Source organism: Marmota flaviventris, chromosome 8, assembly GCF_047511675.1.
Source record: "Marmota flaviventris isolate mMarFla1 chromosome 8, mMarFla1.hap1, whole genome shotgun sequence".
In the NCBI taxonomy this organism is placed as follows: domain Eukaryota; kingdom Metazoa; phylum Chordata; class Mammalia; order Rodentia; family Sciuridae; genus Marmota; species Marmota flaviventris.
Window position 1 is genome coordinate 10,440,835 of NC_092505.1, and position 17,018 is coordinate 10,457,852.

At 41.0% G+C, this 17,018-nt stretch overlaps 1 protein-coding gene across 2 annotated transcripts in view; it reads right to left on the reverse strand.

Moving 5' to 3' along the window:
• Ifnar2 (interferon alpha and beta receptor subunit 2) overlaps window positions 1–16,794 on the reverse strand; it is a 30,744-nt gene extending 13,950 nt beyond the window's left edge. Inside the window, exons 1-6 of one of the 2 annotated variants that reach the window (XM_071615083.1) lie at window positions 16,525–16,794; window positions 9,498–9,599; window positions 4,812–4,903; window positions 3,708–3,749; window positions 2,438–2,552; window positions 757–926 (exon numbers count right to left, since the gene is read on the reverse strand). In XM_071615083.1, coding sequence (XP_071471184.1) covers window positions 757–926; window positions 2,438–2,552; window positions 3,708–3,749; window positions 4,812–4,869 — 385 coding nt within the window. In that variant the 5' untranslated portion in view covers window positions 4,870–4,903; window positions 9,498–9,599; window positions 16,525–16,794. The remainder of the gene's footprint in view (window positions 1–756; window positions 927–2,437; window positions 2,553–3,707; window positions 3,750–4,811; window positions 4,904–9,497; window positions 9,600–16,524) is intronic. The other variant, XM_027929066.2, reaches the window with a different exon arrangement.
• Window positions 16,795–17,018: the final 224 nt, after the last annotated feature.

The following is a 17,018-nucleotide window of genomic DNA, read 5'->3' on the forward strand; positions in this document are numbered from 1 at the left end:
CTCCTGTTCATCAATCTCACAAGCATGGGATTCAGCCATCATCACGACTTTGTGAAAACTGTGTGTGTGTGTGTGTGTGTGTACGTGTGTGTGTGTGTGTGTGTGTGTGTACACGTGCGTGTGTGTGTACACTCCCACGCACCCTGTAACAGGGCCAAAGCTGACCCGTTCTCTTGGAAACAAGTTGAAATTTGGAAAACTGAAAAAAGTGATGAAGCTGGACCTATTAATGCAAATGCCTTAGGGTGTGGACACTGGGTACAGAGAAAGGAAGGATGAAGAAGACCTATGCTCTTTGCCTCTATGCTGCTTTGGGCCCTAGCTGTATTCACATCTGGGTGTTTGCACGTGCAAGATTTAGCAGTTGAGTTTCAATCTGGGGTGGGGTTGTGGTACAAGGGAAATACTGGCCCAAAGAAGCCTGATGTTTAGATACAAGGTACTTGAACCCTGCTCCCTACTTCCTGTCAGAATGCAAAGCGAACAGAAAAATAGCAGCTACTAATGCCCAGGAGAGCTTGCTTTGCAGAGGTCTGGAGCCACCATCTGCAAAGAACAGGTTCCATTCTCAGGTAAGAAAGCTGAGACTCAGAGCAGCTCCTGTAACTAGTCCCTGTTACAGAATGAGGAAATAGCAAGCCACAAGGAAGCCTAGCTCTGAATCCAAGACACCTTTGCAGCCCTTCCTTTCTCATGGCAGAGCAAATAATGATGATCATGAGGAGGAGGAAGCCATAGAGAAACAGATCTACTCACTGTTGGTGGACAAGGCGGAGCTGGTGCAGTTGAACAGCATTGCTTTCCCTCGGAATCCCAGCACTTTGAGAACATAGGTCTCAAACGCTTGTTTCCACACATCCGTTACATCACAAAATGGCGTGGTGACATTTGTACAGCTCTCAATAATCTCCATATCGTCTGGTTTACTTTGGAAAGGAAATAAATAGAAAATGGAAAACTTCAGCATTTTAGGTATTTAGAATCCAGTCTGTGTGCCTCACTTCCTCTAGGGCCCTGTCTTCCCTAACCACCTTATTGGAAATTCAACACTTGATCCTTTCCCCACCCCCACCCCTCAATCCCTCTTACCTTTCAACATTTTTCTTCATAGTATTTATCTCCACTTATCACATTATACCTGTATTTGTTTAATGATGTCTCCACTTTCAGAATTTCAGCCCACAGAGGGTAGGGACTTTGGCTCACAGATGGATCTACTGGTATATAGTAGGTGCTCAGCAAATATTTGCTGGATGAATTAATGAATGAACCTTGGGCTTTCATCATAGAGGCCTTAGATCTTTCTCCCCCTTCAGGAAAATAATGACTGCTTTTCCAGAGACTCTCTCCCTCCCTCTCTAGCTGAAAGCCACATGGTCTAGTCCTAATTCATCCCTGAGCTAGTTTAGAGACAATACAGGTATCTGCTGTACCAAGCCACAGAAAGGTAGGTAGACAACACATGTGAGCACTCAGTGCAGAGAGAAATTTTAAGGCTTTAGCAGGCAGAGGAGAAACTCACAACACATCCTCCCCTGGGCCAGCAGCAACAGCTACAAGCCAAATAAACCATCAGCGAAAGGACACTCCAAGGGGCTACTGGATCAAAGGAACCACTTATGATAGCAATGTCAGATGCGGGAAGAAGGGAGACAAAGAAGTTTTCCATCCATTATGTCACTGATTTTCGCAACACCCCTAAGTGGTGGCATTAACACACAGAGGCTGAGCCCCAAGCTGAGTGTCAAGCTGGTCAAGGATCATACCATTCTTAGTACCCAGCATGTGCTGGATTGGTCCAGACTTCTCTCTGGTGTCCCACATGCCTCTTTGAGTAAAGAAAACTGAACATAAACCATCAATATGGTCAATAGACCTTTGGACTTTTGGAAAACACAGGACTTTTAAACATTCAGATTGACTGAATTAGAGAAATCATTTGTGAGAACCCTATAACTGTTTTGCTTCTGAGGTTCTGACATGTAGATATTGACTTTGGTAATAAATACAGCTTTGTCAAAAATAGCTTTGGATTATGGAAGCATTCAAATTAATTAAAAACAAATGGGTGACAAAACTATTTCCTTCCTTTACTGCCACAAAAATACTCTGTAATATAATTTTCTTTGTTTACTTTAGTTGCATTAAAAAAACAAAACAAAACAAACCAGGAGAGAATACAGTAGACTTTACATGACAAGAAGTTCAAATTGAGCACAATATTTAATTTTATACACCTCCTCTATTTTATCACATTGTTACTAGTTCTATAATTATCATATTTGCTAATAAACACATATGTAAGTATGAAAAGAAAAAATATGAATGGGTGTTTTACCTTTGGTCAAAAAGACTCCAATAAACAATGGGGCGGGGGAAGACACCACATAATCAAAAGATGATATGTTTAGCAAGAGAAAAATGAGATGTAACCAACCTCATGACTGTATACCATAATGTATAGTGAGTTGGCACGGTGGATTGTTTTTCTAATTCCCATGATAGAATTAACCGGAAATCTCGAAATGTCATCTTTAAATTACAACTTCCATCTGAAAGACATAAAGAGAACAGGAGGAGAAAAGAGGCATTGAAATTTTGAGCCCAGGGTGGCTTTCTGGCCACTGTTCAGTCTGTCCCTTGGGATCTAGTTAGGACTGGGGCCTCTGCAGAGAGGCGTCTTCTGGAAGCCTGGTATCTTGGAAACTCCAGACATGGGAAATTAACTAATACAGCTTATTAATGAGTAATATGCTGTCAGGGTAGCAAAGCTTAGGAACCAGGAATTCGGCACTGTGTAAACAGAATTTGGACTGAAGGGCTTCTCCAATCAGGGACTTTCTGTAGCTCACCAGACCAAAAGGATCCAGTTCATCCTGGACTCTTGGTATGCTTCCCACTCCCTTCTAGCCCCTCCAGAGGCAGTTCAGCTTGGCCCACTGCAAGTTTTCCTTCCTCTGGATTCTCCCTGCATTAATCCCCTGGTCACGGGTAGGAGGGCATCTAAGGTGTGCTCAGACTGGTCCTTCCTGGGCATTGAAGCCCCACAACAATGCTAAGTCACAAATAGAGCCATTTTCTAGACCGTGAGATTAGTTATGCGGTGGCAGGCACTGGAAAGTGGCAATGGCGAATGGGACTAATGCTCCTCTTGTCAAATCCTGACTTTCTTTGGGAAAATTTTGAAAGATCACCTAAGTTTTCTGTGGTTAAGATCCAAGGCCTTTGCTTCCTGGTTGCTACCTCCTCATCCCCACCATTTAGCAAAAGGCGATACATACATTTAATATGGGAAGCTATTGAAGTTTTGTAGACAGATTTATATATGCAGGTAAGATTTAATGAAAGATTATTTTTCTTTATTTGGAACCAGCAGGTGGAAGAATGTAAATTAAATAGAAATTATTTTTTTGTTGGCGTAGCGTGTGTCTCCTTATTCTTCTGTTAGTGAGACTACTGGGAGCTAGATATTTTTTCAAGGGGTTTGTAAATGATCTCTAGTATCAATTTCTTATAATAGTTTTGTGGGACAAACAAGAAAATTAAGAGTAGTTAATTTGACCTCCTTTTACAGAAAAAGGATTCCAATAAAATAAGCAATGTATTTGGGATCAAAAAATCAAATTTCCCATATTTTATACATCTGAATGGTCACCCCAACACTTTGATCCTATCCAATATTTAATCAAGCCAAGAACATCTCTTACCAGGAAGATTGTGTGAAGTGATGAACATTAGACTCAGGTACACTGGGAAAAAGAAAAACAAGTTAGAAAAGCAAGAATGTTTACTCTGGGCTCAACCTAAAACAATCTAGGTTTGATATTCTTTTACACTCATGTATTAATATTGGATTGAGACTTTGTTGTACTAATAAAAATACTCAAGTAAATGGTTCTTAGTTGACATTGGTACCATGACACATGGTCCAAGCAGTGTCCTGAGGGGGTCCAAAATAAGATGGATTTGGGAGCTGGTACTAACAACTAGGGTTGGGCTGATTGAGGGAGTCTCCTAAGAAGCAGTTATCTATCTGAAAAAAATTCTCAGGTATGAATAAGCATGTTGCTAACCAACACACTTTAAAGGGTGGTAGAAGAAGAAAGGGTATTTTAATGGGAATTGGTGAGTCTCATCCTCCTGAGGTTGGGGGGAGAATTTGTTTTCTGGGTATCACAATAGCTTTAGGGGATATGGGGCCCCTGGCATTTTTACAGGTGGAGACCAAGGAAGCTGTACATTGCCCAGTGTGTGGACAGTCTACACTGAGACAACTGTCCATGAACGGATGCCTACTGATGAAATATGGAACAGAAGACACTAAGATACTGAACTATTATCAGAAAGAAGGCAGAGAAAAGGCATGAATGAATAGGACTCCAGGGAAAAATAAAAAAGATCAATAATAAATGAAATGCAGAAACCTAAGTTTAGGGATGATTTTTCTCTGGGGGAATGGTAAGAGAGAAGGGGTTTGGCCTCTTCCCAAATATAGGGGTAGGGTGATAAACTCCACAATGGATTGGAGTGAGGGTAGCAGGAAAAATCACTCTTTCAGTTGTACACAAGGACAGTCCCCAACAGTGTTGTGGCTTATGTTTTTCCTGCTCATCTGTTTGGTTCCCTATAATTAATATTAGGCAGAAACCGGTATTGAATCCAAGCCATTAGCACTGACTTACTACCTTCTGCTGAACCCCTGACACTGGGCGGGTCCATCTGGGTCCTCCAGCCTAGGAAATCTGTTTGCTCTCTGGGTGAAGAACACATAGGCATGCTCTTAAACACCCGGGGTGAAAAGCAGTACTTACCCATGAGGCACAAATTGCGTGATCTGACAGCTGAGGAACCGTGGCTCAAGAGCATCATTGTTAGTTGTTAAGTCCTTTCTTCATTTTCACATCTGAAAGGAAAACCAACATTAGGTGATCAAAATTCTGAAGTTCTAATTTAAATTATAAGAATAAAAATGGGGGCAAAGACATGACAATAAAAGGTCAGCAAGAGGGCTGGGGATACAGCTCAGCTGGTAGAGTGCTTCCCTCACCTCACATACACAGGCCATGGGTTCAATCCCCAGCAGCAAAAATAAATAAATAAACAAATAAATAAATAAATAAATAAAGGTCAGCAAGAAAGAGGGAACTTCCTGGCTCCAGCCTTTCCAAGCCTGCCAAGAAGCTGAATCATTTACCCCATTTACTCAAACAGCTCTGGCACCAATTTCTTAGCTAGTCATGGTCATTTGGTTAAAAAAAATTTTAAATCCATTACAAAAATGTGAAGAGTCTTGTTCCTCTCAGAAAACTTTTATTTTGGTGAATCCTTTATGCATAGCAAAAACAAATATATATTCTGATTTTCTCCCTCTTTTTAGGCAAGAGATAGTATGTACAGACTCTATTCTTGATTTTTCCACTCCATATATATCTGGGAAGCACTTCCATCAAAGAAAATTTTCTTGCTTTTGTTTTAAAAATAGTCGCATGATGTTCTCTTCTATGGACATACTATAATTTATGTAACTAGTCCCCTACAATGGACATTTGAATTGTTTCTAATCTGTTCTGCAAGGAATTCTCTTAGACACATATCATTTTGCACATGTGAAAGTCTACACAGGCAGACTTTCAGATGTAGGATTGCTAGGTACTAGGATTTGAATGTGTCCTCTAAAGTTCATGTACTAGAGAGTTAATCCACAATTCAACAGCTGAGAAAGTGAGAATGGATTAACCTTGATATTGAGGAAGAAGGTTTATTATGGAGAGAGTTTGTTGTAAATGCAAGTTTGGTCCTCTCTTGCTTTCTTGCCATGTGATGTCCACATTATGATGCAGCAAGAAGACCCTCACCACATATGGATGGCCCCTTGACCTTGGACTTCCTAGCCTCTAACACCATAAGCAAAATAAATTTCCATTCATTATAAATTATCCAGCCTGTGGCACTGTGGCATGAAATGGGCTAAGACATTAAGCAAAGGGCGTATGAGCCAGGGTTGTGACAGCAAACCGCAGAGCCCAGTTAGGATAATTTCAGAATGACTTTAATCAAAGGACTATGTATAAATGTGTGAGCAAAACGCAGGCAGGCCATAGGGGAGCATGCAGTTCCTCCAGATAACAACAGGGGGCGGTGGCGGGGCTGTTACCACTCAGGACTTGAAGGGAAAAGGAGAAGGTGCTAATACTGGAATTTGGAAGCAGAGAATCCTGTGAGGAGCTGACAGGAGGCCCAGGTGACTGCAGGGAAGAGATCAGGGATAAATATCCTTCTTTTCTCCTTTTCTTTTCTTGGGGTTTCCCATTAGCTAATCAGAAGCTTTAGGGCAAAGGGGCAGTGGTTCTCTACTGGAGAACCAAGACCCTGGGCAAAGTGGAGGGCAGGGAAGGTAGAAGGGGTGTCTGGAGAGGTAGTTAAAAGAGACCTGGCCTTGGGGCTATGAATTTGTCATTTTGATAAAAACTGCCATACTGCTTGCCCTTGGGCTGCACCAATTTACATAACTACCTGAAATGCGTGAGAACTTTTGCTTCCCCACAGTGTTTTCATAGAGGTATCACCAAGCTTTTTATCAGATTTCTAAGTGCAAAAATGTCCTCACACTAACATTAATTTGCATTTCTTTTATTCTGAGATTAAGTGTCCTTTCTTATATTTAAGAGCTCTTTGTATCTCCTTTCCTGTTAACTGTCTATTCCAACTTTTGCCCATTTTTCTATTGAGTTGTGGTCCTCGTCTTATTAATTTGCAGGAACTTCTTTTTAAGTATGAGGGAAACTGATCCTGATGATATGAATCACATCTTTTTTTCCCTCTCTCTCTCTCTCTCTTCTCCTAGTTTGTCATTTGCCCTTTGACTAGCCTGTGCTGTTTTTTTTTTTTTTTTAACCACTCAGAAGTTTCTGAGTTTTGTTTCCAGATTTAAAGGTACCATTGGCCTGCCATGTTTGTGTGCGAGTTTTCCATCTGTGGATTCAACCAACGTAGATCAAAAAATGAACGTTGTACTAAGTATTATATGCAACCCAGAGATTACTTAAAACATACCACAGGACCTGTTATATGCAAACACTATGCCATTTTATGCAAAGGAGTTGAGCATCTGTGGAGCTGGGTGTCCATAGGGGATGCTGGAACCAGCCCCAAGGACACTGAGCAAGGACAATTTTCTTCTTCATCCTCTGGGTTCTGAGTCTTCGAGTCTTCCCTACTCCAAGGTGAGATGGGAATTTTTCAAGGAGCCCCAATCACTTATGTCCTTCTTTCTTTCAGACCTTTTTTCTCCATCCAAGCAATTAGGTCCTATAGGTTCTGTCTTCAGTCCCCCCAAATATTAAGGCAGTATTGAGCCCCCTGTCAAAATGGGAAAGGACTGTGAAGCAGCAAACAGAGCTCAAGCTACAAACAACTTGACTTTAAAAGTCTTATTTATTTATTTTTATTGGTACTGGGGATTGAATCCAGGGGCGCTTAAGCACTGAGTCACATCTCAGCCCTTTTTAAAAATATTTTACTTTGAGACAATGTCTCACTAAGTTGCTGAGGCTGGCTTTAATAATTTTATAATTTCCTCCTGCCTCAGCCTTCCGAGTGCTGACGTTATAGGCATGCACCACTATGCCCCACTAAAAATTCTCTTGACTGCCATGGTTCCCACTCGTGGTATTCTTTTAGAAAAATCCAAGACACCTCAAGTTAAAATTTCTACTCCTGATGCAAACTCATGCCCATGAAATACCCAGGCACCTTTCTTCACAATTTATCCCATAATATATTCCAACATCTGCTGGAATATCTTTGTGATATATGTTGTCATCTTTCCTGTCATACCTCCATGGCAGCATGGTTATGGACATTCCTCTAGATGCAGGGCACACCTGGAACTGGAGAATGTCACATCTGAGGTTACTGAGTTTTGCTTCAACATCTGACCTGTGCTTTCCTTCATCCCGCTGCTTTTTTTCTGATCATGGTACATCTTTGTCATGTGTCTGTAGCAAGACTCAGTCTCTTCAGGAGCCAAGAAAACACTTGCGCGCGCGCGCACGCGTGCACACACACACACACACACACACAGAACTAGAAGCCCTGCTTACCCCCTCTAGTCCACGGAATGCCTCCTTCCTTGCTGTGTTCCTGGTGACCCATTGTCTACTTTGAACCAGATGTCTGATACCAGATAATTACTTATTTGCAAAATCTAATTTTGAGTTCTTGGAGTCCAGCCTGAATTGTTAATGAGGCTCCTTAAAACTCTCCCTATGAATAGATCATTCTTCCTAATGCGAGCTCTGTTGTCTCATTTCTGAAGCCTGGCCATCTCAGTCCATCAGGGCCTGGCATGTAGAAGGGTCCTACGCTTGGTTTAATGCTCTCCTGCGGCCATCTTAAAATTCCTAATAATTTCATCTTTGAATCTGTGTTTGTTACTGCCAGCACTATGGTGCACACAGAGGGCTGGGAGCTTCAGCTCATATTTGGATCACTTCCCCATCCCCAACAGGATGGGCTCTCTGTGCCCCTGACTGCTGCTACCCTTTGGTTGGGTGTCAACTGCATCAAACTGGAAGAGGGCCCAGCATTCCCTGGAGCCCTCCTGGTGCCAGTCCTGGGAGGTCCCGGTTTGGTGCTCCAGTCCCGCCATGGACTACGCCAGGTAGAGCAGAGGCTATTCTCTCTGGGCTGGCAGTGCATGCCTCACCCAGGGACAGCTGGCTGGAGGTTGGGTCTGGTTGAAATAATCTCTAGGTCATGCTTGACCCAGGTGCTAGCATATTCAGAGCAGCGGTTTAAAGACCCTTGGATGTGGCCAGTATGCTGTGGGTTAGGATGGTGGGTCCTTGGGAAAGGGAGATGTAAAGCTTGACTTCACCAGAGATAGAGGGAGTTAGCAAGAGGTGGATCCTGGCAATGTCGGGCCGCATCCTGGTGCCCAAGGACACTCCCTTGGTTTGCATCTTCCTGAATCTAGCTTGAGTTTGTTTTTTCTAGCTGGCTTGAAGAAACTTCCCAACATATGTTACAAACCCCAATTCAGTGTTTTGTTGGAATTAAATGCTCTTTTATCTGCATTTAAATATGATAAATCTGATATCTGCATAATATGCACAACTGCTAAATACATGCTAAATGATTAAAATTTTACTTTTTGACTTAGAATGGCATTAAACAGGAAATTTAAAAATATGACAATGGGGGAGGGTAGAAAAAGGGAGGAAGAAAAGACTTCCTATTTTTCTCTTTAGTGACACTTGTCCTTGCTTTTTAAATGACTGGACCCTACATTTTTATTTGTTCTGGTGGACCCTGCAAATCATGCAGCCAGCTCAGTCTTAGCCCACCATGGCCTGACAGTATGCAAGCTCCAAAGACTGAATTTAAGGCTGTCACCAACTTTCCAGTTTCCCCTGGAGACACTGTCCCAACCATGTGCTAAGCTCCAGACATAGATCACCCCTGGCTTGGTCTTCTCCATTCCGGGGGTCTCTTACCTGGGAGCTGTCCTTGCCACTTACACGCCAACAAACACTACTGATTTTCAAAGTTTAGCTCAAGCCTGGATGAAATTCTTCTTCTCTGAATTCCAACTCTTCCTAAGGGAACAGACAGATAACCCTCAAGGAACCTGCTATCTCACCAACCCTGGTAGGCAGCATAACTGTCTTTTCTTCTATCCAGCTGGCCTGGGGGTTGGGACACTGCCAGGCAGCCCGTGAATAATGAATGGACTGGATTCAGAAATATTATACAAATAAAATTCTACAACTTTTCCTGGAAATTAAAAAAAATACAAAAGAGTACAGAGAAGAAAGTAACAATGATCCTTATTGCTACCATCCAGTATCGGTCATTAATACCTTCACATGTCTGTTTCAAGATTGTTTTTCCACATATATTTCTTGTTTCTGTAAAAAGTCAACATGCTCATTAAAAAAATAATGTCTAAAAGTACAGATCCCAGCATCCAAATATCATCATTCACATTGGGTGAACATGATCCCACAGATCTTCCTATGTCGTTTAATGCAAATGCAAGTGCACACACACACACACACACACACAGGGTTGATTTACAAATTTAAATCTACTTAGGAAAAAAAATGAAGCAAAGCTGAAGGAACTATTGAAATATAAAACTTTTTTTGTCCATCAGAAAGAATAGTGTGCTGCACTACCATATCCCTCTGAGGTTTAAAAAATTTTGAAAAACATTAGGAAGTTATACTATTAAGTATTCACAGTACCTTTTAATTTGAAACCATATTTATTGATCCATGCTTTGAAAGATCAGAACATTAGCATTCTAATGTTTTTTCTCCCCCACTTTCTTTTCTTTCTTTCTTTTTTTCTGTATATACTTTGGTCTGGAATTATAAAAATTATATCTAGTCTACATACAATTTCTATAGATGTTCTGTATTGTTTCCACACTTAAATAGAATAAATATCACATCTTCTGTACTATTTTTTTTTTACTTCTGTTATCTCCTTATGTTCTCTCTTCTTGTAATATTTATTTTTTAGTTGTAGTTGGACACAAAACCTTGATTTTATTTATTTTTTATGTGGTGCTGAGAATCAGACGCAGGCAAGTGCTCTACCCGGAGCCCCAGTCCCAGCCCTTCTATTATCTCTAATTGGCTATTTCCTGGAATTTGTTTTCCAGGCAGATGTGTGTGTGTGTGTGTGTGTTTTCTTTCTTTCAGCAGGCTCATGGTGCTATACACTCTGCTCTACAGAGTTGTGAAGGTCCCCCACTGACTTTCAACTTGAATGACAGAATCCCTTGGGGAAAGTTTCTTTCCCTTAGAACTTTACCCTCAAATCATTACATTCTGGCCTTTAGTGTTCCACTGATCGATTTTGTTTCTCCCTCCTTCAATTTTTCTTCTTGCATTCCTAAATAGTTCTTTTTATTTGACTTGAAACCATTTAAAATATCTTGGTGCTGAACATTTCCATTTGAAAATTTCCTGGAAATGGCCAGTTCTTTAGTATACAGACCACTTTTTAAAAATCTTCATTTCAATTAATTTTTTTTGTCCTATTTTTATTTGTACTTTTGCACCATTTGTTGGTTTCTCTCTTCCAGGGATCCAATTATCCTAAATGCTTGGTTGTGTTTGGCCTATCTTCCAGATTAGATTCTTTCTAATTGATTTCATCTTGTCTATTTCATCCCCAAGGGGGCTTACATCAAGCCTTTCCTCTATTAAAATATTTTAATATTTTCTCTCTTCTTTCCTCTAACTTATTTCTTCAGTTATTGTGTTTTCATGATCTTCAGTTTATTCCATTATGTCTGCAATCTTTCTTTTAATGTTCATTTAGATTTTTTCTCATTTTTGATATTATTCAAATTTTTATTGAGTTGTAGGGTGTACAAATTTCTTTGGTTTCAAGATATGTATGTGTGTGTACACACACACACACACACACACACACACACACACGGGACTCCTTGCAAGAACAGCTCCTTCGTGGTGCACTATCTTTTTGATAGGTTTTTGTATTCAATTTGCTAGAATTTTATTGAGAATTTTTGCATCTATGTTCATTAGAGATATTGGTCTAAAGTTTTCTTTCTTTGATGTGTCTTTGCCTGGTTTTAGAATCAGGGTGATATTGGCCTCATAGAATGAGTTTGGAAGTGCTCCCTCTTTTTCTATTTCCTAAAATAAATTGGAGAGTATTGGTATTAGTTCTTCTTTAAAGGTCTTGTAGAACTTGGCTGTGTATCCATCTGGTCCTGGGCTTTTCTTGGTTGATAGGCTTCTGATAGTGTCTTCTATTTCATCATTTGAAATTGATCTGTTTAAATTATGTATATCATCCAGATTCAATTTGGGCAAATCATATGACTCTAGAAACTTGTCAATGCCTTCAATATTTTCTATTTTATTGGAGCACAAGTTTTCAAAATAATTTCTAATTATCTTCTTATTTCTGTAGTGTCTATTGTGATATTTCCTTTTCCATCACATTTGTTAGTAATTTGAGTTTTCTCCTTCTCTTCGTTAGCATGGCTAAGGGTTTGTAAATTTTGTTTGTTTTCTCAAAGAACTAACTTTTTGTTCTTGGATAGGCAGAATTAATATTGTTAAAATGACCATACTACCAAAAACATTATACAGATTTAATGCAATTCCAATCAACATCCCAATGATATTCCTCATAGAAATAGAAAAAGCAGTCATAAAATTCATCTGGAAAAATAAGACACCAGAATAGTTAAAGAAATCCTTAGCAAGAAGAGTGAAGCAGGTGGCATCACTATACCAGACCTTAAACTATACTATAGAGCAATAGTAACAAAAACAGCATGGTATTGGCACCAAAATGGTAGACCAATAGTACAGAATAAAGGACACAGACGCTAACCCACATAATTACAGTTATCTTATTTTAGACAAAGGTGCCAAAAGCATACATTGGAGAAAAGATAGCATCTTCAACAAATGGTGCTGGGAAAACTGGAAATCCATATGCAAAAAACTGAAATTAAATCCCTATCTCTCACCATGCACAAACCTCAACTCAAAGTGGATAAAGGACCTAGGAATTAAACCAGAAACCCTGCATTTAATAGAAGAAAAAGTAGGCCCCAATCTCCATCATATCGGATTAGGCCCCTACTTCCTTAATAAGACACCTATAGCACAATAATTAAAATCAAGTAACAGAAACTAAAAAGCTTCTTCTCAGCAAAAGAAACAATCAGTGAGGTGAATAGAGAGCCCGCAGCTTGGGAGCAAATTTTTACCACTTGCACATTAGATAGAGCACTAATCTCTAGGATATATAAAGAATTCAAAAAGCTAAACTCAAAAAAACCCCAAAAAACCCAAAACAAAAACAAAACACAAATAACCTAATTAATCAATGAGCCAAGGAACTGAACAGATACTTCTCAGAAGGTGATATACAATCAATCAACAAATATATGAAAAAATGTTCAATATCTCTAGCAGTTAGAGAAATGCAAATCAAAGCTACTCTAAGATTTCATCTCACTCCAGTCAGAATGGCAGCTAATAAGAATACAAACAACAATAAGTGTTGGTGAGGATGTGGGGAAAAGGTACACTCATACATTGCTGGTGGGACTGCAAAATGGTGCAGCCAATATGGAAAGCAATATGGAGATTCCTTGGAAAACTGGGAATGGAACCACCATTTGACCCAGCTATCCCATTCCTCGGTCTATACCCAAAGGACTTAAACACAGCATACTACAGGGACACAGCCACATCAATGTTTATTGTGACATAATTTACAATAGCTAAACTGTGGAACCAACTTAGATGCCCTTCAATAGATGAATGGATAAAGAAAATGTGATACACACACACACATATACATATATATATATATGTGTATAAATATACATATATACATATACACATACACATATACATACAATGGAATATTACTCAGCAATAAAAGAATAAAATTATGGCATTTGCAGGTAAATGAATGGAGTTAGAGAAGATAATGCTAAGTGAAGTTAGCCAATCCCAAAAAAACAAATGCTGAATGTTTTCTCTGATATAAGGAGACTGATTCATAGTGGGGTTGGGAGGGGGAGCATGGGAGGAATAGACGAACTCTAGATAGGGAAAAGGGGTAGGAGGGGAAGGGAGGAGGCAAGGGGGGGTAAAAAAGATGGTGGAATGAGATGGACATTATTACCCTAAAGTAAATGTATGAAAACAAGAATGATGTGAATATACTTTGTATACAACCAGAGATATGAATAATTGTGCTCTATATGTGTAATATGAATTGTAATGCATTCTGCTGTGATATATAACAAATTAGAATAAAAAAATTTAAAAAAAAAAAGAACAACTCCTTGTTGTTCTTTCCCTTTCTCCCCCATCTCCCCTGCTATACTTGGAAGGCTTCCGTTACCTCCTACTGTGACATTGTGCAGTGACATCTTGACTTCTTTTTACTACTGGTACCAGTGTGTTCTGGAAAGCCAGGGAAGCTTCTCCAGACCCTGCCTGAAGGATTGGTGCTGGGATAGGAGAGGAAAGAGAGATCAGTCTGACACTCCTAGGGGGTTTCCGTAAGCATCCTGCACACCCTGTTCCCTGTCCCTATGGGTGAGGTGAGGCACAGTCAACAGTCTGGGCATGACTCTAGTGCAGGCGCGCCCTGCTCCCCATCAGCCCTCTAATTTCCCATCTCACTCGCCCTGCCCAGCACAAATGCATCCTGCTGTCACATATAACAAATTAGAATAAAAAATTAAAAAAAGAACAACTCATAGCTGATTATGTCTGGCAAGACATTTATTTATTGCACTCTTTCTTATTGATTAGGGAGAATTTTCAAGATTTTTGTTGACTTGCCAGTTTCTAGTGGTTAGGGCACACTTAATTTTTTTTTTTTTTTTTTTTTTTTTGGTACTTGGGATTGAACTCAGGGGCACTCAACTACTGAGCCACATCCCCAGCCCTATTTTGTATTTTATTAGAGACAGGGTCTCACTGAATTGCTTAGCACCTCACTTTTTTGCTGAGGCTGACTTTGAACTTGTGACCCTCCTGTCTCAACTTCCTGAGCTGCTGGGATTACCACTTGCACATTAGATAGAGCACTGTGCACCACTACACCCAGTCACACTTAAATTTTAAACATAGTTTTGGGCCCTCAGAATTGAAAAACAGTCAAGCAAACAAAAACCAGTGATAAAGCTTAAGGCTTTCTGGTTTATAAAGTAAAGCCCTGGCTTCCTGGGGTAACTGAGTGTGTTCGTTTTCCTGCTGGCTCCAGAGAACATTTTCAGTGGCTCCCAACTACTTATACCTCATGCTACATTCCTCTTTTCTCTACCCCTCCCCACTCTTAAGGCAGCCAACCTCCTCTACTAAATAACAACTTTTCCTTTATTTTTTTCCTGGATTGCCTACCACTAGTTCATTCTGTAAGGAAGAAAAGACAGGGAAAAGAACAGTGGACCTTCAGTATCCCTTGGAGATTGGACCTAACTTCTAGTATACCAAAATCCAAGGATGTTCAAATTCCTTACATAAGATGGTGTAGTATTTGTGTAGAACCTATGTACATCCTCCTACATGCTTTAAATCAATACAATGTAAATTGTTGGTATGTTGCATTATTAGGGGATAATGACAAGGAAACATGTTTGTACAGGTTCAGTACAGACTGTTACTTGAATCTGCAGATGCAGAACCTGCAGATAAGGAAGGCTGACTATAATGTCAGGCAATATGCCAGTTTACTAATATTTAATAAATTATAAAGCCACTTTTTATTTTCCACATTAGAACATTTCTTTACTTAGAGGGCATTTCCAGTAGTATGACACATAGCATGCCTTACAGTGATTTTTTTTTTTAAAAACTTAGTTACATATAATTTTAGTGCATCAATGGAATTTTAGTTTGGGTATTAGTTTTGATAAAACATGAAGATTAATAATAAAAGAACATACATGTCATTGACTCTTCAATAGTTTGAAGGTCTATTAATGTAACAGGAAAATAAACCCAGTGTGGTTTTGTGTGGGTGTGAGTGATGGAGTACATATTTTAATATAAATTTCACTTCTAAGACAGTACCTCTTGGACTATGATCCTTCTGGTTTCTGTCTTAAACAAGGTACATTTTGTCAAATAATCTGAACTAAATCTCACGCAGATTTTTCTTTAACTTTTAAATAAACACAGGAGAAACTTTGGAGGAAAGACAGGTAAAGAATGAAGAGTCATGCAGATTTTTGATGATTTAAAATTGAAGACAACCTGTAAACTACAGAAACTAAAAGTTCAAGCTACTTCCTGAGACAGAAAAAATCTTAACCACAGCCAAATTGCTAGTGACATTTGTTAGTTTCCTTAGAGAAGATTTTGGTGTGGCCTCTGCCATCTGCCTAAATAACTACAGTCGGATTGGCAAGGGTGGGACTGGGGACAGCTGGTGGGACAAGCTTCTGGGTCATGACATGAGGGGGGTGGGGCAGCAGGACTCTGGTGCTAGAATCAGTACCTCCCACCAGGTTCTGTCCCAGGCTCAGGCTAAGTTTTAAGACCTCTTGCCAAGCAAAACAAGGGCATCAAATTTAGTAAAACACAAAAGGAGGTGAGACATCCATAATTTTTCAATGAAGTCATCCATCGCCAGCGAAATAAATTGGATAGGGGGTCAACACTCTAGGGCAGATAACTGGTATGCTCTGAGTAAAAACACAAGCTACGAATATCACCCAATATATGCAGAATATCGTGACATTATGTCATCCCTTCCCACCCAAGAGGGGCCCGCTCTTGGGTGGGGCTGCGGGGTCACCGGGCCTGTATGGTGGCGGAGTGCAGGAGCGCAGGAGCCAAAATGCCCAGGACAGCGAGGCTGGGCAGGAGGAGGCGGAGTCCGGGAATGAGGCAGGCACAGGAGAGGGATTCCGGGAACTAACTGCAGGCACAAGGCCTTTGTTCTACTGTAATCGGCACCAGCGGCCTCCGCCGCGACCCGCCGCCCGCGCCTTACCCTGGCAGTTTCGCCCCGCAGGGCCGCTCCGAGACGCTCCCCTCCGCCCACTCCCGGCCGCGGTCGGCGCCAGGGTTCGGCTCCCGCGGCCGCGAGGGCACTGCTGGCGATCCCGGGGGCAGTGTCAGCAGGCGACCTCTTCTGACGGGCGCCGACTAGGCCGGCGTGGGGCAAAAGCGGTCCGGAGGCCGGTGGTGGCCCGCTGACCGCGCTGGGGAGGGTCACCTGCGCGCCCCGCGTCTCTCCTGGCCGCCGGGTGAGAAGAGCTGGAAGCCGGGGAGCGCTAGCTGCAGTCTTTGGACGTGGGGCGGGGACTCCGGGCAGACGTGGGCGGTGCCGGGGAGGGGGCGGAGCTACCAGATGAGGTAATTTGCATCTGCTGCTCACTGTCCTAACCATTGCTCGCCTGGGTCAAGGGCGGTCCACAGAGGAAGGGCTGATGGATTCCTGTCTGTTTCGTTTACTGCAATGAAGTCATCGCCAGCGAAATAAAT